At 40.2% G+C, this 27,290-nt stretch overlaps 1 protein-coding gene across 1 annotated transcript; it reads left to right on the top strand.

The window, feature by feature from the left end:
- Positions 1-481: 481 nt before the first annotated feature.
- On the top strand, positions 482-27,040 carry zc3h12b (zinc finger CCCH-type containing 12B). Its single transcript, XM_010865006.4, has 6 exons — positions 482-927; positions 20,690-21,486; positions 21,585-21,724; positions 21,972-22,206; positions 22,290-22,396; positions 22,486-27,040. The coding sequence occupies exons 1-6, from the start codon at positions 748-750 to the stop codon at positions 23,928-23,930; spliced, it is 2,904 nt and encodes a 967-aa protein (XP_010863308.1). The 5' UTR covers positions 482-747; the 3' UTR covers positions 23,931-27,040.
- The last annotated feature ends 250 nt before the right edge of the window (positions 27,041-27,290 follow it).

The raw sequence follows: 27,290 nt of genomic DNA, 5'->3' as shown, positions 1-27,290 counted from the left end.
GTGACTCTACAAAATGTTAATGTGTGGATGTTCACTTCTTATACAAGAAACGACATTTTGAAATTCATTTTGATTTGTGAGTTGAAAATAAATTTTGAGTTGAAATTGCAGTGTTCCATTTATAATTCGGTACTGTTAGAATCGGTCAGGAGTTTCAACATTTGCATGGCACTGTATATATATTTATATATTTTGTTTTTTCATATATATATATATATATATATATATATATATATATATATATATATATATATATATATATATATATGGATGGCTATAATACAAAAACCCACCTGGTGTTTTTGAATAGTAAAATAGTAAAGCAACATTTACTTTAAATTACGATTTAGTTTAAATTAAGCATGAAAAAATATTTTACTTCGTAAAATTAAGACCATACACAGCATGGCCATACACGCCCGGTTTCTCCTCAGTTTCACTGCCAGTCAGCGACAGAGGGCGTTCAACTTGTTGCTAAGAGACAGTCTGTAGGAGGTAGTCAGAAATGATGAAGGGAGGGGATGTGAATTATATTTTGCTAGCTTGCTTGCTAGCTAGCTAGCAATGTTTATTTTCTGTAATGTTTGTGAATAGACTGTAATGGCTAACTATCTATTTAGCTAACTTAAATGTATCATGTTTTACCCAATGTGGAACTTTCTGAACATGACATCATAGATACAGTTAAATAATTCGTTTAGACAGCTGAGTGCGTTGTATTCGTGGGTCGTTGATTTACCATAATAGATGATTTTGGAGCTGGCAGTGCCCGCAAATGCAGGCCCTTTGCTTCATCGCTCCATCCCGTACATTGAGCGTATTTTCCGCGTGAGGGTCATCTACGGATCCGCTGAGTCAAACTGCGACAGCGCAAATGTCATAGTTCGTGTCGCGGAGGGCGAGGAAGATGACTGCACCAAGGCAAAAGTAAGATAACTTTACTCGAACGCTAACGCGTTGTTTTCTATTCTTGCTAACTAGCTACAGTAGTTGGTAAGCTACTGTCGATGCCGTCTATGAGCCATCTAGCTAACGTTAGCTAGGTTGCTAGCTAGTTTGTCTCTGGACTGGTGACGTAACTAACGTTAGCTAGCTAGCAGGCAATTTTGTTAGTAGCTTCGCTAGCTAACTTGGCCTAATACGACAACGTTAATCTGTTTTTTTGTGGTAGGTTTGACATTGTCTGAATTGAACTCAATGGTATGTTAATTAGAAAACGTAAATTTTTGTTTTCTATATGGTAGATGGTAAGTTACTAGTTGCAGTTAGCTACTGTTAGCATATTAGCTAGATAGTTTGAGGCGCACAAGCTAACTTAAAGTGGAGCTGAAATCATGTTTAGAAACATGACATTTTATAGAATCTGTTCATATACAGTAGCTACACCCTCATGATTAACATAACATCTTTTTATTATGTTTAGAAAAACGACCACATAAATATTCATTTAGTGACAGTAATCCAATTGTGAGAATTCTTAGTACACACAAATAGCATATACAGCTAAATTGTGAAATCGGGCGAAGTAATGATAACACACCATAGCTAATCAACTCTGGGTTCAATATGTATGCACTCCGCTATTAACCATTCGTGTAACACACATTTCAGGTCATGCATTCTTTTCCACATAAAGCATCAATATACAAGTTCCCATGTATATCATTGCTATACTTGAACTTATTTGCAACTAAAAGTCCACTAAGTAGCTAGCAACATCTCAAGCTAGCTACACTACTGTAGTTGCCTTGGTAACCAAACACTCGCCAATTTAACCAATTAAACCATTACATTTTTAATTATACTGAATATACGATTTATTATAGGTAAATAACGCCTGGTCTAGAAGAATGCCAATCAGAACAAAGTATTGACTGAAATAGAATGAGCCATAATCCCCATAAAACTTTGACACAACTTGACATGTCTCTTTCGGTTCACATTTAATTCATTTTTTCATAGGGAATTTTTTTAAATGGTTTAAATAAGTTATGTTTCATCTAGGCTTACTAAATAGCTTTTCGCCATCTGATAACCTTGTAAATAATCTATAGGACAAGTTTACTTATCTAAATTGATAAGGCAGAATTGTTTTTGGTCAACACAAGGCACACCAACCTAGGCACTACTGAAGTAGAAAGGAATTTTTTTATTCAAATATTTTGAGATACTGGATTTTTGATTTCCATGAGCTTTAAGCCTTATTCAAGATTGAAACAAAAAAGGCTTGACATTTTTCACTTAGTGTAATGAATCTAGAATATATGAAGGTGTCACTTGATTTGAATTACGATATTCTAACTTTTTGAGATGCGCCTGTATACAAGCCCTTCACTGACGGGCTGCTCTGATGGGAATGCTTGATGGATTGGTGGCTCCAAAATAGCATTTCTATGTTCACGTCTTCACCAGAAATTGAGGTTAACTGAGTTTAACTTCACTTGTGTAGTCAGCAGTTGGTGCGAGGAGCCAGAGCGCGCAGCAATAACATGTATAATACCGTAGCCTACCAGAGTGGATCAATTGACTAATTTCCAGCGTAAGATACTTCTAACCCGGAAACCTCCTGAAGCCAGTGTTTGTGTTCTTTTATTGTATGGTTCACAGGAGTGGCAGCAATATACCATGTTATTTGTTTCTAAAATTGCGTTTCTTATTTTTTTGAAACATAGTGTATTTGTTAGTTTAGTATTTTCTGAAATATGTTTAAACCTTTGACACATAGGATCACACCGGTGTGATCACACTAGAGTGCCCTCCATAGTAATTTGTTGTTAACATAGCATGTAACATGTACATTTCAGAATTATAACCCCATTTCCAAAAAAGTTGGGAAGCTTTGTAAAATGCTAATTTAAACAGAACGCAATGATGTGCAAATCATTTATACCTTTTAAGGGTGTAACATTATGAGATTTTCAAGGTCTGATAACCGTCTTAAAAATATCACTGTATTACACTCTCACAGTATTATGGTGTAGGCCTATTGCTAACAGTATTAGCAATTAAATTGCTAATGTATGAAATATGTTTGATTAACACCAATAAGTCAAATACTTATTTATCAATTGCACCGAATAACATAGCATCATTCTGAACAATGAAATTCTTGTGAAATGGCACACGACATCTACGCAGTAAACATTTAATATCCATCCATCATCTTCCGCTTATCCGGGACCGGGTCGCGGGGGCAGCAGTCTAAGCAGGGATGCCCAGACTTCCCTCTCCCCAGACACTTCCTCTAGCTCTTCCGGGGGGACACCGAGGCGTTCCCAGGCCAGCCGGGAGACATAGTCCCTCCAGCGTGTCCTAGGTCTTCCCTGGGGTCTCCTCCCGGTGGGACGGGACCGTAACACCTTCCCAGGAAGGCGTTCCGGAGGCATCCGAAACAGATGCCCAAGCCACCTCAGCTGACCCCTCTCGATGTGGAGGAGCAGCGGCTCTACTCTGAGCTCCTCCCGGGTGACCGAGCTTTTCACCCTATCTCTAAGGGATCGCCCGGCCACCCTGCGGAGAAAGCTCATTTCAGCCGCCTGTATCCGGGATCTTGTCCTTTCGGTCATGACCCAAAGCTCATGACCATAGGTGAGAGTAGGAACATAGATTGACTGGTAAATCGAGAGCTTCGCCTTGCGGCTCAGCTCTTTCTTCACCACGACAGACCGATACATCGACTGCATTACTGCAGAAGCTGCACCGATCCGTCTGTCAATCTCCCGTTCCATCCTTCCCTCACTCGTGAACAAGACCCCTAGATACTTAAACTCCTCCACTTGAGGCAGGCACTCTCCACCAACCTGAAGTGGGCAAGCCACCCTTTTCCGACTGAGGACCATGGCCTCGGATTTGGAGGTACTGATTTTCATCCCCACCGCTTCACACTCAGCTGCAAACCGTCCCAGTGCATGCTGAAGGTCCTAATAAAAACATTTAATATATAAAGCAAAAATATACATCATAATGTGAACTAGCAGCAATTCCAAAGAGTGTAGAATGGGGTACATGGAAAATATGGATAGAAATGTTAAATATTATAAATATAAGTAATATGCCTATGAATGGTGCATTAAAATATGCTGATGTATATTGAATGTACATAAAAATTCATCAGAACATTTTAAATGTTAATGTGTTCGATATGATCATTGATCAGTGTTGCTGGTTGAGAAGCCTTAACTCCAAAGTAACCTTTAACAATTACCTGCACTAGTGAGTACGAACTAAATAAACAAAAACAGTGACTTTCATGCGTGGAGCAAGTCATTCTTGTTTTTCTAATCTTTTGCGACAAATGCTGCCATGTCGAATGATGTCAAACCTAGGGGCTTACACATCGGAACTGGCAACCGCTGCCTCCTCCATTAAGTTCAATGAATCCTGGACAGCAGCTTTGCCTCCTACCCTGGCAGCTGCAGCAACCAGAAGCAAGGTGGCTGCCGCCAACGGGAACGCACACAATATTTGGTCCTGCCACCGAAACTCAACCATGGAGTATTTGCTGGTGTCAGAGTACCCAGAGTTAAATTACACAACGTCCACAAATTATAAAGATAGTAACAAAATGATTTGGCCATAATTCCCAAAACGCACATAAAAGTTGGGCTTGTCATTTGCCATATTTACGATGTTACATCAAGTTTGCTAGGCTACTTCAGTTGCTATAGTTATGCCTCCAAGGTCCGTCCTTCATTTCTAAACTCTTGTTTACCAATTTAGTTCCACACCCAAAAAAGTTATGTGTGCTGTTAAACTAGACTGTATTAATTTGGATCACAACATGTACTAAACCGATATTTCACATTTGAGTTAGTTTCAGTTGTACATATTACTAACTGAAATTATTATATTAACATACTTGGCGAACTGATGTGACAAGGCACAGTAGATGTTGACCAAAACGTGAATGACATCACTGACTCGATCCCCAAACAAACGCTCAACATTTCTGCCTCTTTGCATGCCGCCCTAATTGCCGCCAATAATTAATAAAAACAAGACATTTTGGCTTGTAAGCCAAAGGTACCTGCATATGAGCCGCGGTGGCGGTTAAGGTCTCAGACTTTCTATTGGAGTAAGGCGGTTGGCGGCAAAACTGCTTACGGCGCGGTGCTCAATCCCTTGAGCCTGCATGGGTGTACACATGGTACTGTAGACGGATTCATCTGTAGGCAGATTTTTCTCGCGGTTCAGTTGTCGGTTACCGACCCTAACGGCCACGGCAGCGGCAAGCTGGAGCAAGGTGGCTACCGCCCACAAAGATGTGTACAATATTTGCTTTTTTTTTGCTTTTTGTCACTATCGCAACAATGGAGGATTTAATAATGCTGGTGTCAGAGTACCTGGAGTTAATTACACAACGTTCAAGAATTATAAAGATATTAACAAAACAAATTGGCCATAGTTCACTGAATGAAGAAAGGCACAAAGGTTTGGCCAATTTGTTTGCGTTTTCCATATTTAAGAGGCTGCATCAATTGTGCTAGGCTACTTTCGCTGCTATAGTTATGGCTCTAAGGTCCGTTCTGGAGGAAACTCTAGTGTGTAAGCAGCTAACTTTACTTGGAGCTTTCAAAAAGCGTTTAGGTGTACAGTAAGACCCTAGTTATTACATTTTTAATTCGCAGTTTATTGATAGTTTTTTTTCCCACTACTGCCAAGTTTCTGTAGGCCTAAAGCACTTTGTAAACCTTGTTTTAAAAAATATTAACGCATTGACGTACCTGTATGCTTAACTCTGTTTGCTGCGGGTGTTGCGGACAGCGCAAACATGATGTGAGCCAACCTAGTAACCTAATGAGTCATTACAAAACTTGGTAAATGTATTGTATCTGGCTGTGTTATTCATGAAAGGTAAGTCTATAATTTATTTGCCAATATTGTATTTTCACCTACATTGATTTCTGCATATTCCATGGGATGATGCTCACGGAGATGGAACTTCAGGTTTGAAGTGTTCCCCGACTGAGTCAACACTTTTTTCCAAGGCGCTTTGTATATTGGGTAACCACCAACATTGTTGGTGCCTCCTAGTTTTTTTTCATCCAGAATATTCCCACACTGCGGATTTCAGCTGCTTAAGTGGAGGAAACACAGTTCCGACATTGCCATTTCGATTTGCTGCGCTCTTTGACATGCATTTCGCGCGTCTTTAATGATTGTTGAATGAAGCGGAGGACCTCTCAATTTTGTGATTTATCTTGTGAAGTTTATATGATGTTATATAACCGACTCTCTGTTAATTGAACGGATTTCTACAATATGACTCTTAATTGAACTGGGGTTGAAATATTGAAGGTCAGGGATGTTCCCACAAGACCACACAGCCTGCTGGTTCTCAGTTCAGCTCTGTATTGTCTCCAAATGGATCTTTTATTTATTTTGACATAACATTTATTAACGAAACTAAAGTGTACTGTTGTACAAAGTTTACTGTAGATTGTCGTCCATACAATAACAGTTGAATTGCTAACCACTACACTATGAAGCTATGTGAACTACGAGGAAATCTAAAGCATTGGTTGAATCTCTAATCACATACTACAAGTACGTACTTCACGGATTATGGTGAAGTACGTACGGGTTTGTAAATAGTAAGCTAGTATGCCAGTATTGGGACCAATTGGGACATACTACTGTACCTCATCAGAAAAGTGTCTCGACATTAGATCATTTTGTTACGCATTAACATCACGCCAAGTTTGAGTATTTAGCTAGACACCATTAATCATTGTGTTAAACTGACTAACGTTACTTATTAAGTTTACTTCCACCACAAATAACATCTATGTACTGTATGGCTTTTGCCACTGGCTGTTTATTAGCCAGTAGTGGGCCTACTACTATCTACTTACTACTTGGAATAGTCATAAGAATTGAGCATTTGCTAGTGAGACTCAAGATGAACTTTTCCCTGCCAAAGCTATTTCATTTCATGGCACAAAAACATTTGTTTTTCTTTCATTTGTGAATGACATTGATACAATAACTGACTTTCTCGTCAAGTTATGATAAGACGAGAGAATCGTGGAAACCCCTACTCTTTTACTGCTTAAAGGGTTTTGATAAAGCCTATATTTCCCCAAAAAGCATGCATTGATGCGTTCTTCGAAAATCCACCAGAAATAGTTGCAATACTATATAAACGTAAACAGTTTTAGTTTAGGCTTACTATAACGTACCTACTGAAGGTTTTATTGCCAGCTACGTTTTTATCTATATTGACCCAAATTGCATGCACTGATGCGTACTTTGAATATCTGAAACAGTTGCAATATAACGGTGAACAGTTTTATTTTAGGCTTACTATAATGTAGATATTGAAGTTATAGCCAGCAAATCTTTTGTTTATCCTGAATAAATCCTCATGCATAATTTGTTTTGACTTTGAGTAGATTCAACCTATAGTTTGCAGGTCCACTTCTGTAACCACTACGCTATTTAACAAGGGGTAGTCAGTCTGTCACTCAGTCAGACACTCAGTCACCAACGACAGCCACACAATAACAACACTAGGAACAGAATTAATCGGCATCATCTGAGAGACATAGCTACAACAAAAACATCAAAGTGAAAATACACAAATAATAAATAAAAGGTAACTTGGTCACTCACTCATTGAGTCACTCAGTAAGAGACATTCACTCTTCTAGGCTGGCTCCGCTTACGCGGCAATTAAGGGAACACTTAAATCACACATCGGGTCTTGATAAATGACATATATTAAAGATCAAAATCTTTACTGTACATTGTGTAATTCGTTGAGAACAAAATTACATAACTATGGTAAATGGAAACCAAAATCACCAACCAATTGAGGGCTGGATTCAAACTCACTCACAAGTAAACTATTGAAATCACAGGCTGTTCCAACTTGCGTGAATTTCATCACAGCAACTCATATGGCCATACAGTAGTGTGTATGGCCCTTACATGCCTGTATGCACTCCCAGCTTCTGATGAGACAGTGGATGGTCTCCGGGGGGATCTCCTCCCAGACCTGAATCAGGGCATCAGTGAGCTCCTGTACTGTTTGTGGCGCTACTTGGCGATGTACGATGCACCAATACATAATATCCCAGAGGTTCTCAATTGGATTCAGGTCTGGGGAAGGTGAGGGCCAGTCAATGGCATTAATGCCTTCATCATCCAGGAACTGCCTACACACTCTGGCCACATGAGGCCGGGCATTGTCCTGCACCAGGAGGAACCCAGGGCCCATTGCACCAGATTACGGTCTGACAATGGGTCTGTGGACTTCATCCTGGTACCTAACAGCAATTAGAGACATTCACTAACGTAACAGAAATAGTTACATTATTCATTTGTCTCCAGCACAATGTCTTACCGTGTTTTGTCACATGTTTGTCATTTCCAGCCAGAAGAAACCTATTGGTCAAATAAAAATGTACTATAGCTCAAAACTTGGCATGGGTATGAATATTTTGGGCTTAACTATAACAACGACTACTGTGGTCCTCAGTAGTATTCCATCAGCCCCACAAAGAAGAGAAGGACTATGCTAGCCACATTAAGACCCCCCTTAGAAGGTTAATCTCCTAATTAGATACTTGCACTTTCACTGTCACTCTCCCTTTCATCTAAATGCAGTGCCTTGCAGACCCCTTACTAATTCTTAGTGCTTTTCAGGCACTAGACTAATTCTGACATGTTACTGAATTTAGAGTGGTACATTTACATTATGTTCTGTTTGAAATATTATTTTAAAACTAAAAATCTGTGAAGTTGACTTTGGTTTTATGTAGAGAAATATTTGTAAGAAAATACATGTATATGTTGCTTTCTTAAACTTTCAATTAGTATTTGTTTGGGCCACCTTTAGCTGCAGTAACAGCTTAGACACTATTTGTGGTGTTTTTTTCTTTCTCTGAATAAGTATGATTGATTGGAGATATTTTAAAAAATGTGCACCACAGCAGCATTTTAAAAATGTTGAGACGTTATCATGAGCGTTTAACCAATTACATTATTGGTTTGACTGAGGCTGCTGTCTAATTAAATGTTCATGTTTTGTAGCAATTATTGTGGCATATTTGTTACTTGATTGCTTGATCACACTAGTGGCAGGTAGATATGGCTTTCCTTTGTTCAATATAGTGTTTGAATTGGTCTCAAAAATATTCCTATCGACCTTCTGTCGGAAGTCGTACACAACGTTGAACATGGTCTTCAGTTTCTTAGCAATGTCTCGCATGGAATAGCCTTCATTTCTCAGAACAAGAATAGACTGATGAGTTTCAGAAGAAAGTTATTTTTATCTGGCCTTTTTGAGCCTGTAATCGAATCCACAATTGCTGATGTTGTAGATACTCCACTAGTCTAAATAAGCCAGTTGTATTTCTTCTTTAATCAGCACAACAGTTTTCAGCTGTGTTAACATAATTGCAAATGTGTTTTCTAAGGATCACAGATCCTTTTAAAATGATATATTTGGATTAGCTAACACAACATGCCGTTGGAACACTGGACAGACGGTTGCTGATAATTGACCTCTACGCCTATGTAGATATTCCATAACAAATCAGCTGTTTACATGTACAATAGTCTTTTACAACATTAACAATGTCTGCATTGTATTTCTGATCAATTTGATGTTGTTTTAATGGTCAAAGAATGTGCTTTTCTTTCAAAAACAAAGACATTTCTAAGTGACTCCAAACTCCAAATGTCCCAGTGAATATAGTAAAACCAGGTCCCAGTGAGGCAAAAGTAAATTTCCGGCTCAGGGTTTAGGTTTAGGGTCAATTAATTTAATTAGTTTCTTTAAGGTCCAGGCGTTGTTGGTTAAGTTTAGGGTTAAGGTTAGGCATTACATCTAGGTAAAGTTTAGGGATACATTTTACTTTATTGAGGTTAAGGTTAGGTTTAGGGTTAAGATTAGGGCAAGGGAGCATGCAATTTCTATTTTCTGGTCCCCATGAGGGTAGCTCTACAAACGTGTGTGTGTGTGTGTGTGTACACCAATCAGCCATAACATTATGATCAGCTTCCTTATATTCTGTAGGTCCCCCTGTTGCCGCCAAAACAGCCCTGACCCTTCAGGCTTGGACTTCACTAGACCTCTGAAGGTGTGCTGTGGTATCTAGCATCTACACGTTAGCAGCAGATCCTTTAAGTCCTGTAAGTTGCAAGGTGGGGCCTCTATGGATCTGAATTGTTTGTCCAGAACATCCCACAGATGCTTGATTGGATTGAGATCTGGGGAATTTGGAGGCAAAGTCAACACCTTGAACTCGTCGTTGTGTATCTTTTATACAGGTAACAAGCTTTGATTAGGAGCACACTCTTAAAGGCAGTGCTCCTACTTTCAGCTTGTTACCTGTATAAAAGATACCTTTCCACAGAAGCAATCAATCAGATTCCAAACTCTCCACCATGGCCAAGACCAAAGAGCTGTCCAAGGATGTCAGGGACAAGATTGTAGACCTACACAAGGCTGGTATGGACTACAAGACCATCGCCAAGCGGCTTGGTGAGAAGGTGACAACAGTTGGTGTGATTATTTCGCAAATGGAAGAAACAAAAAAGAACTGTCCATCTTCCTTGGTCTGGGGCTCCATGCAAGATCTCACCTTGTGGAGTTGCAATGATCATGAGAACAGTGAGGAATCAGCCCAGAACTACACAGGCGGATCTTGTCAATGATCTCAAGGCAGCTAGGACCATGGTTACCAAGAAAACAATTGGTAACACACTACACCATGAAGGACTGAAATCCTGCAGCACCTGCAAGGACCCCTGCTCAAGAAAGCACATGTACAGGCCTGTCTGAAGTTTGCCAATGAACATCTTAATGATTCAGAGGAGAACTGGATGATAGTCTTGTGGTCAGATGAGACCTAAATCGAGCTCTTTGGCATCAACTCAACTCGCTGTGTTAGGAGGAGGAGGAATGCTGCCTATGGTCCCAAGAACACCATCCCCACCGTCAAACATGGTTTTTCTGCTAAGGGGACAGAACAACATCACTGTATCAAAGGGACCATGGACGGGGCCATGTACCGTCAAATCTTGGGTGAGAACCTCCTTCCTTCAGCCAGGGCATTGAAAATGGGTCGTGGATGGGTAATCCAGCATGACAATGACCCAAAACACACAGCTAAAGCAACAAAGGAGTGGCTCAAGAAGAAGCACACTAAAGTCCTAGAGCGGCCTAGCTAGTCTCCAGACCTTAATCCAATAGGAAATTTGTGGAGGGAGCTGAAGGTTCAAGTTGCCAAACGTCAGCCTCAAAGTGGGACAAAAACCCTCCTGACATGTGTGCAAACCTGGTGGCCAACTACAAGAAACGTCCGACCTCTGTGACTGCCAACAAGGGTTTTGCCACCAAGTACTAAGTCATGTTTTGCAGAGGGGTCGAATACTTATTTCACTCATTAAAATGCAAATCAATTCATAAAATTATTGACATTTGTTTTTCTGGATTTATTTGTTGTTATTCTGTTTCTCACTGTTCAAATAAATGTACCATTAAAAAGTGTGTGCGTGTGTGCGTGTGTGCGCGTGCGCGTGTGCGCGTGTGCGCGTGTTTTAGGTCTAACTATATTCATGGGGACCTTTTCCTGAGGTAAAAGTCCATTTCTGGCTCAGGGTTTAGGGTCAAATGTACAATTCATTTTTGAGTTAGAATTGGGGTTTCTTTAAGGTCCAGGTGTTGTTGGTTAAGTTAAGGGTTAAGGTTAGTCATTACATCTAGGTTAACTTCAGGCATAAATGTTACTTAATTGAGGTTAAGGTTAGGGTAAGAGTTAGGGTGAGGGTTAGGTTTAGGGTTAAACATCTCAAACATACATTTTTGGCTCTATTGTGTACACACCATTTATTAATGAAGACTGTGTCAAACATGACTAGACCATAGGCTTATTCATGGACTGTCTATATCCAGGTTGCAGGTATAGTCTGCTATAGAAACCTTTGGGCTGGCCACCTAAAAGTTTTCTTTTGGCTCGCCCAAGAACAAAATGCCGGAAATGCATTGAATTACTAAATATCTGTGCACTTTTGATGGAATACAATACTAATGTGTGAGATTGGATGGCCAATCTGCTCTTAATCGAACACGTTTGGAAATTAATTCATCATTGAACACGGACCTTACCACTACTCACCAGAGTGACTGCTGCAATTCTTCTGTTCTGCTGCTTATCTGTTCATCAATACGCAGAGGGAAGAGAAAGAAGGGGGCAAACACGCCGTTGTCCTATGCAGATCTCTGACGAGATCCTGCAATCCGCCATTACTGACCATTCTACTCGCAAATGTTCAATCCCTGGTCAAGAAAATGGATGAACTACACGCACAGATTAACTTTAAACTTGACATTGCAAACTGCTGTGTGCTAGCGTTTGTGGAATCATAGCTGGATCCTACGGTGACAGACTTGTGCGTCATCCCTGCTGGCTTTTCTACCGGCAGGACAGAACGTTGGAGAGAGGTAAAAGTAAGGGTGGAGGGGTCTGCCTTATGGTTAACTCTCGTTGGGGAACTGATGTCGGGGAACTGATGTTGCACTGCAATCTTCACGTTGTTCACCAGACCTGGAGATACTGTCTGTAATGGTACGGCCCTTCTACCTTCTGCTGGAATTCAGATACGTTTTATCACAGCTGTCTATATAACCCAGCAGACAGATAAAACATGCACACAGGAAGTCCTATATGGAGCAATAAATGGACTAAAAGACGCCCATCCTGAGGCAGCTGCTATTGTTGTTGGCGATTTTAATAGAGCAGATATGAGGAAACTTTTACTAAAATACCACCAGCACATTAACTTTCCTACCCGGGACGATCAGACTCTTGACCATTGTTTTTCACAAATACAGAATGGTTACAAATCCCTCTCCCGCCCTGCATTTTGGAAGGCAGACCACACCTCAGTTTTTCTCCTCCCAACGCCTAAAACAGGAAACATTTCTTCTCAGACAGTTCAACACTGGAATGAGGGATTCATTACTGCCCTACAGGACTGCTGTAAAACAACGGATTGGCAGGTGTTCTGTGATGCAGCCGATGGGAAAATTGATGAATACACAGACTGTCTCAGCACATATCTCCAAATGCATTGACAATGTCGTCCTGAGGGTCAATGTCAGGGCTTTCTCCATCCAAAAGCCCTGGGTAAATAATAATGTCTCCGCTAAGCTCCACCTACAGCTCTGGGTACCTGGAAGCTTTAAGGAGATCCAGATATGACCCACGGAAGGATATCTGGGATTGAAAAAGAGAATACAGGGATTAGTTTGAGTTTAACAACCACAGCGCTAACCCCAGACGCATGTGGGGAGGACTGCGACACATCACAGAATACAAAGGAAGAAATGGCATTTTCCACCGCCTCACTCCCTGATGAGCTCAACACCATCTATGCACGGTTTGAGGCAACCAACACAATTCCTTCTGTGAGGCTTGCTGGGGACTAGGACGACTACATCCTGTCCCTAACCACAGCTGACAGGAGAGGTTTTAAAGTGAACCCTCTGAAGTCCCCAGGGCCAGATGGTATTCCAGGCTGTGTCCTCAGGGGATAGGCTGACCAACTAGCTGAGGTTTACACCTCCATATTCATCATATCCCTGGACTATAGTCCCCTCCTGCTTCAAACAGACCACCATCGTTCCTGTACCGAAGAAACCTTCCATTACCTGCCTGACCATCACCCTGTAGCACTGACCTCCACCATCATAAATTGCTTTGAGCGGCTTGTCAGAACACATCTGCTCCACCTTTCCTGACACTCTGGACCCCTTTCAATTCTCATATTGCTCTAATAAATCTACGGAAGATGCCATTGCCCTGACGACACACATCGTCCTCTCCCACCTGGAAAATGGGACATATATGAGGATGCTATTTGTGGACTACAGCTCTGCATTCAACACTGTTGTGTCCGCCAAGCTTGTTCCTAAGCTCTGGACCCTGGGACTAAACCACCCTATGGAATTGTATCCTGGACTTCCAGACAGGCAGATCCCAGGTAGTGACAATGGGCAACCCCACCTCCTCTGCACTGACCCTGATCACTGGAGCCCCACAGGGCTACGTACTCAGTCCCCTCCCTGTACTCCCTGTACACGCACGACTGTCACGACTAGCTACCTAGTCTATGGTCTGTTCACACTGCTGCCATCTTGTAGATGCTACAGGAGCATCAGAGCATGCACTTCCAGATTTAAGAAATGTTTTTTCCCTGAGGCCATAAGGCTCCTCAACTAGCAACACTGATCCATGATCCTATAGATCACATTTTAACATTCCAGATGCTCTAATGTCCTTTCAGGTACCATTAATGAGCATTAGAATATTCCTTTGCATGTACCTTTCATAAACACATTACACTCATATGTATCTATAATACTCAATGCTTCTACCATACTGTTCATACTCCCCCATCCTACTCTTTCAAAATGCTAGTTTACATTTTTAATGTATATTACTGCCATACTTGACATATCTACAATACTCAGTACTACTACCAATATTGCTGCTAGTTTACAGTACTCCTTTTGAACTGCTGCTATGTACATTATGCATATTATTGCTTTATCCTTTTGCCATATATTTGGTCATATGTTTGGCACTACAACAACTACGTAGTTGTAGTATGCTATGCCACCATTCATAAGCGTATTGCACTCAAATGTATATGTAATATTCAATTACTCTACCAATTGCTGCTAGTTCACCCTGTTATGTATATTACTGCCATACTTGCAATATCTAAATGTTCAATCATACTACCCAGATCGCTGCTAGTTAACAGTTCTCTTCTTTATAAAAAATGTTTTAACTGCTGCAAATGTACAGTGTTATGTATATTGTTTCTTTGTTAAAAAGAATTGTCTAGCTTTATTTTTGCTTATATACTCTTCTTAACTCTTACTACATAGTGGTTGGGTTTTATATTTTGCCTGTGAAGTCATGGGGAAATAAGCAAAATAACGTCACTCTTTACCTCTTCGAGTAGGAGGCCATGAATGGAAGCTACGTTATCAGCATGACCTTAAAGCCTAAACATTTCACTGACAAAACTTTTTAATAAAACATTTTATATAAAGTAATCTCATTTATTTCAGTGGCCCCCATAACTGCTTTATACAGTGTAAGTTTTCATAAAGAAATGCTTTGCCTTTGAATTGACTTTGTTTGGAGGCTGGCGTGGGATCGGAGTGTTGCCCCGTGGGGTCCGAATGGGACCGAGTGCCTTAAACATTCCCACCGTGTCACATACAGTATACATTCTTAATACAAGTGGAGATAGTTATAAAGCCTTTAATAGATGGGGGCTTTATAAGGTATGTATTTAATATTTTAACATTAGAATACAAGTAATTTATTACTAGTTTACCTATTAGTAATGCTGTCAACTTCATGGGCCATTTTTTTTATAACAGGAAATTAGCTTTAAAATAACAAATATATCCTTGGAGAATTTGTAGAATTTTAAGAAATTGTTTTCAAATATTATTAAGATAGTGCAGGACCTCTAAAATTATTACAGGGGGACATCGCCCCTGACCACTCCCACCACCTAAGCCCCTTTTTGATTCAGAAAAAACCCTGCAATTGTATCTGGTTTACAGCACCAAAGTAACTATACATTGTTTTGATTGGTTAAAAAAATTATACACACCTGCCTCATCTACACATTTTTTTTATAATTAATTGGATGTGAACACTAATGACTAATGTGTCTTTCTAGTGTGTTTTTTTTATCTCACTCTATGGGCCATTAATGGGAATTATCTTTCTGGGCTGTAACTCAGTAAAAATGCAGGACTGACAGCCGTCTCTAGGTGCAGTCAAGGAGGAGCTATTATAACCTTGGATGTTGGATGGCACTTTTTATAACCTTGGATGTTGGATGGCACTTTTTATAACCTTGGGTGGCACTTTGGATGTTGTGCCTCTTGGTTTATAAAACCTGACACAATGACAAATGTGCAAAATAAATGATTAGCTAGTTAGCTGTCTATGTTGACCATGTATGTAGCGGTTATTACCTTAAATTGGATCATTAATACCTAATTAATTATGTATGACCACTTGTCACTAATTCTGCAAGGTTATAATAGCTCCTCCAAATGGCCCACCTACTTGATGTTTTTGAATTTTGACTTTCAGTAGCTAAGGTGCTCATTATGTTGAACCCATTAGTGTTAGCAGAACAGTGTTCTGTTGTTTCTCCACTGCTGCAGCATATTTGTACTTTGCAGTTTAGCTATAGGGCCTCAGCTTGGCCAGGCATCTAGTCCTTTTCAATGCACATGCTCCACGTGTTGCTATGAGACAAGGCTGGATAAGTATGTGCTGTAGTTGAGTCTTGTGGACTTGCTGTGTCTCAGCCTGTAATGTGGAGGTGGAGGAAAGAAAGATGGGTCTTTTTCAAGCAGCTTGGCACCTCTACAGCAATGTCATTTAGTCCCAGGAAATTCCTACACAAGAATTGTTGGATGAATGAGCTACAGGGTTTCCTACAAATACATAAATATCTGTGTTGATGTGTCTGTGATGACATTTTGTTGTTGAAAAGATGTGTGTTTATAGCTTATATATTCTATTTGTTCTTAGGCCAGTTGTTTGTCCTGATTAACTCTGTGAACAAAAAGTTGGGAATACAGTACGTACTAACTAAATAGGTAAATAACTTGAGAATGTATGATAGGCATTCAATCTGTTGTTTACATCTGTGTTAGCCAATTGGTTAGAATTGCCATTAATTAGAATGTAATGTAGGCCTTTTTACTTTACATAGAAAGATTACTCAATATATCTTGTTTTTATGTGGTTATCAATTGATCAATGGGTAATTACCTTAAGATTAGATTTTTCATGTGGAGATAATCCTCCTACTTTCAGATTATGTACAAAACATGTAAAGATGTAGCTATGAACTGAGAATCTTTTTAAATATATTTTTTCTTCATATGTATTTATTCTCTGCCTCTTATTGTTTCTGTTTTACATTGTAAATCTTGTTGAGGCTGCAGAGAGAATGATGGGCCATGTTTTTTGTTAGTCGTGACTGCTAAAAAGCAGTTAGCTCTGATGACAGGGCTGTGTTGCTAGGCAACCCGTGCCATGGGTTGAGCCTCTTGAATCACAAATAGAAGTAGCTATCTACTATCTGCAAGACCTGGGTAATAACTCATTTCAGTTATTTCATTCCAAGACGCTTCCGTCCAAAATAGGGAAGGTCACTGATGGAACAATGTGTTAAACATGGCCTTCCTTTGCCAATCAAAAAGTTGCAAGAAATTCCTGGTGCAATAGGTATTGATTTAACAATTAATCTACCAACAAATTATTTCCCTTAACACCTTCCTCTACGTGTCTTTTGCACTCAAAAATCAATTGCACTATTTTGACTACATCAACTGTTGTGACAACAATTTGATTTAAATAACATTATAATATTATCACATAATACAACATAATATCTACATACAACTTTCTGTTCACATTAACAACGAGAGATTGCTGCAACATAAGGTGGAACGTGCGTACAGAGCCTTTTCCCTGACTCCTGACCTGGAAGGTGTATAAACTTACTGACAATCTTGTTTGGAGCTCTATTTCAAACTGGTGCTGGTGATAGTAGAATTGTTTTTGGTGCCAGTATGAAATATTGCATCCCAACAAAAATATATATATATTTCTGTTTATGAAGCTGCAAGGACATACAGAATGAGAGTTCCTATGTCTGCACTCATTTCATTCCGATGCACATTATCCATCATCTAAACACAATACGCCATAATCACACACTTAGGGCGCAGAACATTTTTTGTGATGTGTGCCAATAGACTGAACGTGAAGAACTTTAGTATCTCATGTACAAATAGTCAGACCCTTTATTCAGTACTTTGTAGAAGCTCCTGTGGCAACAATCAATGCTTCAAGTCTTCATGGGTGCCTACACCAGTATTGCACACCTGGATTTGGGCAGTTTCTTCCATTGTTCAGATATTGTCAAGTTCTGTCAGATTGGATGGGAAGTGTCGGTGAACTGCGTGGGACCCTTGGGCTAATTCGCAAGGAATATTCTAATTTGTCTTACAATGACACAGCTAACAGTGATGCGATGACTTGACCACTGTCCCACTTACAAATGTAGAATCTTTCAAGTATGACTATTAATTAACGGAATTTGTATAAATTAAGCCAATAACCGATGTGCAGAAACATTCAAACTAAAAAACATCAAACATACCTTGTTTTAGATGTTTAGGGTATCCCAACAAAAATTCTTAGTATTTATTGACTAGGCCTAAATTGATTTGCATTGAATGGCTTGATTAATTAGCTAACCCAAAAATATTTCTTTAACCATTCAAGTTGGAGTCATTAAATAAACGTTTTATACATGTTTAGGCTACCCAAACTTACATTTGGTATAAACTTTTATCGACTATGACAATATTTATTTGCACACATTTGCATAATTTGCAGAAATGAACAGTAGACTCAAAACCATTCAAATTAGAGACAAAATCAACTTTCTGTAACAGATTTAGTCTATACCAACTTTCACAAAAACATCTACTACTGTCTGAATTTGTTTCACCTACTATTTGGTGATGTAGGTAGGACTGAAATGTACGAAGGACTTTAAAGTTTTGGGAGAATTTAATAATTCTGTTTAATAATTCTGTGAGCATGGGGAACGACTTGCACAACTTGGGACCCTTCAGATAAAGGCTAAACATCGAGGAGGAGAGTGTTAGTGGAAAGTGGGTCGGCAGCTTTTGAGAAATCATGGTTAGATGGTAGAGATGGTGGGGTGCTGGTGGGACCGAGAGCTGTGCTTGCCTGCCTGCTGCCTGCTCGTCTCCCTCATTGAACGCATTCGTCCTCACTCTGCTCAAGCCATGTTCCTCTGATGGTCATTCTAACTACTGAAAACCACTCTGTCAGAAAATTCTAGTCAAGACTTACTTTGTCGTAGTCGTTTCATTTCATTTTGCTTTATCAAGCACGTTGTGATTATTGTCTATAATGAAAAGTGCTATAGAAGTTGAATACCTTATTATTATTATTATTATTATTATTATTATTAATATTAAATGTGCACATTGTGCCTAATTAGCATGAATTAATAAAAAAAAAAGAACTCTTAAGATGTTCAAGCTACAGACTATGGTCTTCCTGTTTAAGCTAATTCAACCTAAAATGTGTGAAATTATCAGTTGTACCTGTATTAAGTTGCATAAATTATTCCCTAACAGTAACTCTTGAATCTTTCAAGTTAGCGACACCAAACTAAAGTTTTTCATATATTCAGACTATCCCAACATCTGAATCTTAAACATTTTAAACTATAGCAACCTAGGAGAGACATGAAAGGACCAGGTGCTTCCAAACAGGTGTGGAATCATTCTCTCATCCTTATGGTCATGTATCAAAATACTGAGCAGTGCCCCTGAATGGCGCAGTGGTCACTACCTTGCAGAAGAGCTGCGTCATTGCAGCCAAGTGTTCAAATATTTGTTGCAGCAGGCTAACTCTACTCAGAAGTCCTGCAGAGCCGTTGCTTGTGGTGGGAGGCTGTATGTCAGACAGCTTCCATGTCTCGTCGCACTCTAGCAACTCCTTGTGGTATTTTGGGCGCATGCAACCTCAGTCAGGGTTGTTGGCTGGGGAATACACTCTCCATTCCTGGTTGAGCAATAACGACTTGGCAAGATAATCACCTCTATCTGAATGTCAAAATCGGGAGGGTAAAAAATAGCAATTATATTTTATTGCAGGACCAGAGTCATGTAAAGAAATTGTACCTCGTCTTAATTAGGCATTAAAACAGGATAGTCTAAATAAACCTACCTGTGGCACGACTTGGACATTTATGATGACATTGAATTCTTAAACATAATTGAAACCTTGTCATGACAATATACTGTTGTTGAGCTCCTGAGTACCACGCTAGAACTTTTTTTCACTGCCCCTGCCCAAAGTCCTCCTGGTTGTGTTGCAGATTAAGACAATACCTGATGATTCCAGCTGCCACTGCTGACCATCCCCTCCCCCCCGGGTTGTCCCTTTCCTTGTCCATCTGGTCATGCTTCTGACCTGGATAAGGTTTTATAAACTCTGGACACAGCCCACATGTATTTATGAGTTATTACAACTTGTATTCTTAATATGTTCACCTGGCAGTGCCAGAAGAAGACTGGTCACCCCTCCGAGCCTGGTTCCTCTCAAGCTTTCTTCCTACATTTCTGTCCCTCTTAGGGGAGTTTTTCCTAGCCACTGTGCTTTAACACTGTTGTAGCTTGCTCCTTGGGGTTTCAGGCTGGGTGTTTTGTCACAAAGTGCTTTTACAACTGCTGGTGCAAAAAGGGCTTTATAAATAAATATGATTGATATATTGATGAGTGGTTGACATTAATAGTTTTAAGGACAAACCATTATTTTTTTATTTTTTTGGACTGCATTCATTTCAGGTTAAAGAATTTTGGTTAGGGTTGGAAAAAAACACTTTAGTTTGGATATTCATTCATTCTGACTGATAAAGGTTTGTGAAAAATAAAATGTAAATGCTTTGTTATGAGGAAGGCATTGGTAACTGCTAGAAAGACATTTATACATGTATGCATTGAGTATTGTACTGCAGGGATGACACTTCACAGGTTTGATGTTTAATTGCCAGTCTCCCTTTTGTTTTCTTACAGGATTACATAGAGTCCTTAACTTTGCCAGCTCAGCGAAAAACAGAGCATTTAACATTGGATCAACACAAACAGCTGGTTGCGCTGAAGTCAGCCATCGAGTATGACTCACAGGCTGTAGTGGAGGTGAGGGAGCATGTGGTGGACATCTCAGGTGGCGAGAGGAACGTGATGACGGCATGGTCAATGGTGGAGAAGATCAAAATGGAGAAACACCCTGGCAGGGAAGAGGCCCATGAGCTGACGGAAGCCCAGCTACCCAGTGGGGGGTCGGAGGAGGGGAGCAGCTCAGAGTGTGAGTCTGAGCAACAGCATGACCTGCAGGTGAAGAGTGGCATCTGTAAGAGGAAGGAGCCTTTCTGTGCCACCAAGCCTCATCGACAGCTCTGTCGCTCTCCATGCTTGGACCGACCAAGCTTTTCCCAGAGCAGCACTCTACCAGAGAATCGTCCTGATGACAGCAAGACAGCTGCAGTGCTCAAACATGCCAACGACAAGGAGTACCAAACCAAGATGGAGTTTGCCTTAAAGCTGGGATACTCAGGTGAACAAGTGGAGACCGTGCTAAACAAGTTAGGAGCTGCTGCCCTCATCAATGATATTCTGGCTGAGCTTGTAAGACTTGGAAATAAAGGAGAGACAGAAGTTCAAGCCGGCAGTAACACAGGCACGTTGGCCTCCCGTGGAGGCTCTTGTGTCAAAGAGGCTGTCAGTCCAGAGGTGTCCCTGGAAGATGATTCTGTTGATCCTTATGAAAATCTCAGGCCTATTGTCATTGATGGATCAAATGTGGCAATGAGGTAAGTCTCTTTGATGCACACAATCAAACCAAATGTATGTTTGTGCAATTACATTTACAATAGAACCTTTTACTAGCTGTGGTTGTTTTGTTCTGTAGCCATGGAAACAAAGAGGTTTTCTCTTGCCTTGGTATCCAACTGGCTGTTGATTGGTTTGTGGAGAAAGGACATAAAGACATTACAGTGTTCGTTCCTGCCTGGAGGAAAGAACAGTCGCGACCGGATGCCCCTATTACAGGTAATAAATGTCTATGTCAATTTGCCACATTTAGACCTGCTGGTCCAGGAGGTTGTGTTTTTGGGATCATTAAACAAAAATTGATAATTTCAAACAATTATTTGAGTTTAGTTGGATGGTAAGCTACAATTAGATTTTATTTGCAGTAACACATGTTATGTGTAAATATAGAAACAACAGGTACGTTGGTTACCTACTAAGTTTGGTGTTGAAATTTCTCCACTGCTATTTCTGTTTTTTTATACAGATCAAGACATTTTGCGGAAGTTGGAGAAAGAAAAGATCCTGGTTTTCACACCATCTCGGAGGGTCCAAGGAAGGAGAGTGGTTTGCTACGATGATCGCTTTATAGTGAAGCTGGCTTGTGACTCTGATGGCATTATTGTGTCTAATGACAACTACAGGGACTTACAGAATGAGAAACCGGAGTGGAAGAAGTTCATAGAAGAGCGGCTGTTGATGTACTCATTTGTCAATGATAAGTAAGTCATCAGTGCCTGTAAAGTGACTTGAGTATTGAATGTAACTGCACAATGACAAGGTATATTCTTCTATTATGTTTTAGATTCATGCCACCTGATGATCCTTTGGGAAGACACGGTCCAAGTTTAGAGAACTTTCTTCGCAAGCGCCCTGTTGTTCCAGAGCACAAAAAGCAACCTTGTCCATATGGTAGGCTGTCTCAGCCATTAAATAGTATTTTAGTGGTTTTAATACTGATGTCAACATTGTTTAATTGGTGCTCTTTAATATATCCACAGGGAAAAAATGCACATATGGACATAAATGCAAGTACTACCACCCAGAGCGTGCAAACCAGCCCCAGCGATCAGTAGCTGATGAACTTCGGGCATTTGCCAAATTATCTGCTGTGAAGACGATGAGCGAAGGGGCCCTTGCCAAGTGTGGCACAGGACCCCCAACCACTAAGGGGGACAGTGGCTATGAGGCTAAACGTGTAACCCCAAAGCGCCAGTCTGACCCTAGCATCCGTTCTGTTGCTTGTGAGCCAGAGGATAAACTGTCTGCTATCCGTAAGGCTGAGGCAAATTCTGTGCCTTCTCTTGTGTCTGCCCTCAGTGTGCCCACCATGCAGCCTGCAAAGAGCCACGCGGCTGGTGCCTTGAACACACGATCAGCCAGTAGCCCAGTGCCTGGCTCCCTCAAGTTCACCCACAGCTCCCTGGAGCACATGTCTAGTGTGCAGTACCCACACCCACCCATCCTAGTCACCAACAGCCATGGCGCTTCTGTCACTTACAGTGAACAGTTTCCTAAGTACGATTCTGTTAGCACGGACCACGGATACTACTCAATGCTTAGTGATTTTTCTAACATGAGCATGAGCAGCATGCACAACGTGGACAGCTTCTGTAGCATGGAGCATGAGCATGGGGTTTATCAGAGAAATCCCAGCCAGCATTGCCCAGAACCCTGCCTCAGCCACTCTAACAGTGACTCCTTCTCATATGGGGAATTGTACATGAGCTCAGTGGACAGTAGCTTGGATGAGAGCCTCAAGGGGCAGCAGCAGTCGCCTGCACAGAGCAGACTGCAGGCCTTCTCCCATGGGGGATTCCACCACGAGGCCCTGACCAGGGTACAGAGCTATGGGCCTGAGGAGCTCAAACAGGGTCCAAGCAGGAAGCAGTCCATATCCCATCTGGCACCACATGTACAGCACCCTGTTGTTGGGGCCAGGTCCAGCTGCCCAGGAGACTACCCCTTACCTCAGAATGCACTGCCGTCACAGTTGTCGCAGCCAGGACGTTCCCTGGGCATGACACGCATGGACAGCATCTCAGACTCCAGGCTGTACGAGAGTAACCCCATGAGGCAGAGGAGACCCCCTCTGTGCCGCGAGCAGCACGCCAGCTGGGACCCGCTGCCCTGCGGAAGTGAATCCTACGGATACCACTCATACCCCTTGAGTAACAGCCTGATGCAGCCATGTTGTGAGCGGGTCATGGTCCGCAGCATGCCTGACAAGATGGAGCAAATCTGGAGGTCTCCCTGGGAGAACCCGCCTCAAACCGAGCACCAGGAGCGCCATGTCATCCCAGAGCACCAGTACCAAACATATCGCAACCTCTGCAACATCTTCCCCGCTTTTGTGGTGCACTCAGTCATGGAGAAAAACCCTCATCTGACAGACCCACAGCAACTTGCTGCCGTTATTGTCACGAAGCTGAGGTCTTGTCATTGAGCGTGTTCAGTTTATTTTATAAGCTACAATTGTCTGAATAGTATTAGTATTCTATATTTGAAGTTATTTGTCATCCAAAGTATTTCTCATGAAATTCAGAAAACCCAAATCAGTGTTGGTCCTTCGTAGCTCAGTTGGTAGAGCATGGCGCTTGTAATGCCAGGGCAGTGAGTTTGATTCCTGGGAACACCCATATTTAAAATGTATGCTTGCATGAATATGTCACTTTGAATTAAAGTGTCAGCTAAAAGGCATATTATTATGTAAGGGAAAACTGATTTGTTTTATTTGAATTTTAGTCATCCATTTGATTTCACCATGATGGAGATCATATTGTGCATATCTAACACTGCTGTAAATATTATGTGACTTTGTTTATTGTGCAACAATTTGTGGTAAAAGACAGAAAGTAGTGAGTGCAAGCATACCTCAGAGCATGAACTTTGACATTTAATGGCCTTATATCCAAATGACCTCACTGCTCCAATCATTGTTTAACGGGTTTCAATGAATATCCTATTGTAGTTGAGGTCAGTCTCTTTTGCTTTTTAAATGTTAAGCACTGTAAGTAGAATGATATAGCCTATATTTTCTCAATCTCATTTTACAAAGCTACTATTTTGGTAGAACTTGAGTGCACGTACATAAGCAAGCCAAACTACAACTGGGAAAGATTAGATTTAAATCACATGCACATAACAGCATATGACACATGAAAGCCATGTAAAACACTTCAGATTTCAAAGCTGCTGAAATAATGCCAAAAAGATAGGTCATTGACCTTGTGTCATAATAAAGTGATCATAGTTTTGATGGAGACAATTGATTGGGTAGTAGTGTAACATCACATCAGTGTTTTTAAGACTTTCCTATTTTGTATTGTATGGCTGTTTACCTTAATGTAACTGTGTTACATGGACATCATTGGAGCACCTGTGTGTATATATCCTTGTCTTGCACCTTTGGACCTGACATGTGACTTAATGGCACAGGATGGCACTTTCAGTGTGTTTAGCGTGACTTATTTGTAATTGCTAAAGAACTGGTGACGTCTCCTCGGCAAAATGCTTTAAAGACAAGCATCCATTTCCTTATTAATGCTGAGAGACAACCCATGTAAATGAACACATTTAAAGAAAAAGAAAACATATCTGAATGTTATTTGCCCAGAAGGTTTTTCGGGCTTTGTTGACTTTGTTTTTTCATGAACTAAGAGCAGGCCATGTTGGGCCTCTTGTCTCTTCATGAGAAGGTGTGACACTGCCTAAATGTTTCTTCCTGTGAAACACTCAGAATGCGAGGCTGCCGTCAGGGTTGTTTCTGGCATTTGGCTTACAGTTTGCGTGCCTACCCCCCCCCCCCCTTTTACTTAAGGTTTCATAATAATTCATCCCCAGAAACAAACTTGAACTAAATGACAAAAGTAGAAAAACATTTATGAAATATCAAATGGATGACGATGATGTCATTTCTATAGACTTGTGGATTAAATGTTTCTTTTCAGAAATATGATCTGGAATCAAGGTCTTCGGCCATGTTCAGTGCATGTTCATTTTCAGTAGTCTTAGCATGTGCTGTATATTTCTGATTTTTTTTTAACCCCCCCCCCCCCCCCCTCAAAGTGCCGCAAATGACGAAGCCTAAAATGTCTAGAAATGACATTTGTTTGTTGATACAAATTGTATCTTTCTTGATTGTAGAATATATTTATGAAATGTACAGTATATTATTAAAAATGTTTAAAGAAAATACAATGCCAAAATGTTTGTGACACTGTGTGTCACTGGGAGTAGCCCATTGGTGTGTACTGTTTCTTACTGGGCACAGTAGGCTATTTACAGGGGCATTTAAGTGCTACATGGAAGTGCACAGATAACCTGTGTGCAGCTGTAAGCATTTTGTCCCATTTGTATATACTATATGTGTGTATGTATACTGAAATTACCACTCAACGTACAGTTTTAATGTGCTATTAAAATTAAAATATTGTGCAGTGTTGTAACCCAAGCAGCTTGGTAAATATATCAATGTGACCTCTCTATTACTGTATTGATGCAATCCACTGACATATTGAAAAACATGCTTAGTTATATTTTAATTGCAGAAACTGAATTGGTTGCAATGCAAGTCATAAATTACTTGGGTTACGACACTGAGGGTTATTTATTCAGTGAACAGGATTTGACCAAATAAATACTATCTTCAACTCTTAGGGTACTGACACAATACGGTCGAGTGACAACGTGTCAGTATGATTAAGTATTTATGAACCTGAGGTATTTGGTATTACATTATTGGAAAAGTGTATAACCATTGGAAATAGATTTAATGAATAACTTTCTTTTTAGGTGACAAGATCATATCTATTGATTTGTGGTTTATTTTTTAAATCTGTCATTCTTACCAATGGCACTTGATCTAGCCTTAAGTATTATAAAGCATGTGAGTATACTGGTTTTAATTCTAATGTTTCAAATGAGAAATGTTATTTTAGCCATGAGCCTTTACAACATGGGCTTGTTTGTGATGACTGATTTCAGTCTTCTTTATCTTGCTATTGGTGGTCTCAGCATCTAGGCTTACTGTTTGTTATTGTTGAAATTGAACACCGCAGGTAGAGAGTTAAATACCTACAGATATTTTCAGTGTAGATTAACCTTGAATCAATGTTCTAAATATACCAGCTCACCTGAAATGGTACATTTTCTTATACACCCACAATAGGAATTCTCAGGTACTATGAGATTTTCTATTACTTCAGAAACAATATTCTTAACGTGCTCTATTATTATGAATGATAAATGCGCTTATATAGTCAGATTTGTGAATTAGTGCTGGTCTAATGTTCTAAAGTTAAGCTGAATTGTATTGTATTGTGGTTTTGCAATGTAAAGGGGTTATAAGAGTGAGTTGGCAACTTGGTCATGTGTTGTGATGAGCTGCAGTAGTTCTATGTTGAATGATACAAATTGCTTTTAAGTTGTTTTAAGTAACAAAACATTATCTAGAACAAAAACTATTAACGCTTTGAGTCTGTAGGCTCAAACAAAATGTAAGTCTCAATGACAAGTGTTTGTTTCCTCAAATAAAACCAAACTGTTCATATGTTGTTATTTTGTTGGCCCTATCCAGTATATGCTTTAAGAAGTCAGATTTCTAGCAGTCTCCCATTCAAGGACCAGCATAAGGGTGTAGCATGGCTGCTGAGTCACCGTTTATCATAGTAAATTAGGACAGCAGTTTTAGTGAGCATTTTATTGTAAGTAGTAACATGTATCCATGTCTAAAACATAGTCTGTATTTCTCATTAGTGAGATAAGGGAAAATGACATTTTCACATTGTACTGCAGGTTGGATGGA

Source organism: Esox lucius, chromosome 7 (assembly GCF_011004845.1).
Source record: "Esox lucius isolate fEsoLuc1 chromosome 7, fEsoLuc1.pri, whole genome shotgun sequence".
Lineage (NCBI taxonomy): Eukaryota > Metazoa > Chordata > Actinopteri > Esociformes > Esocidae > Esox > Esox lucius.
Note: the sequence above shows the minus strand (reverse complement) of the source record. Positions and strands in the feature narration are given on the sequence as shown.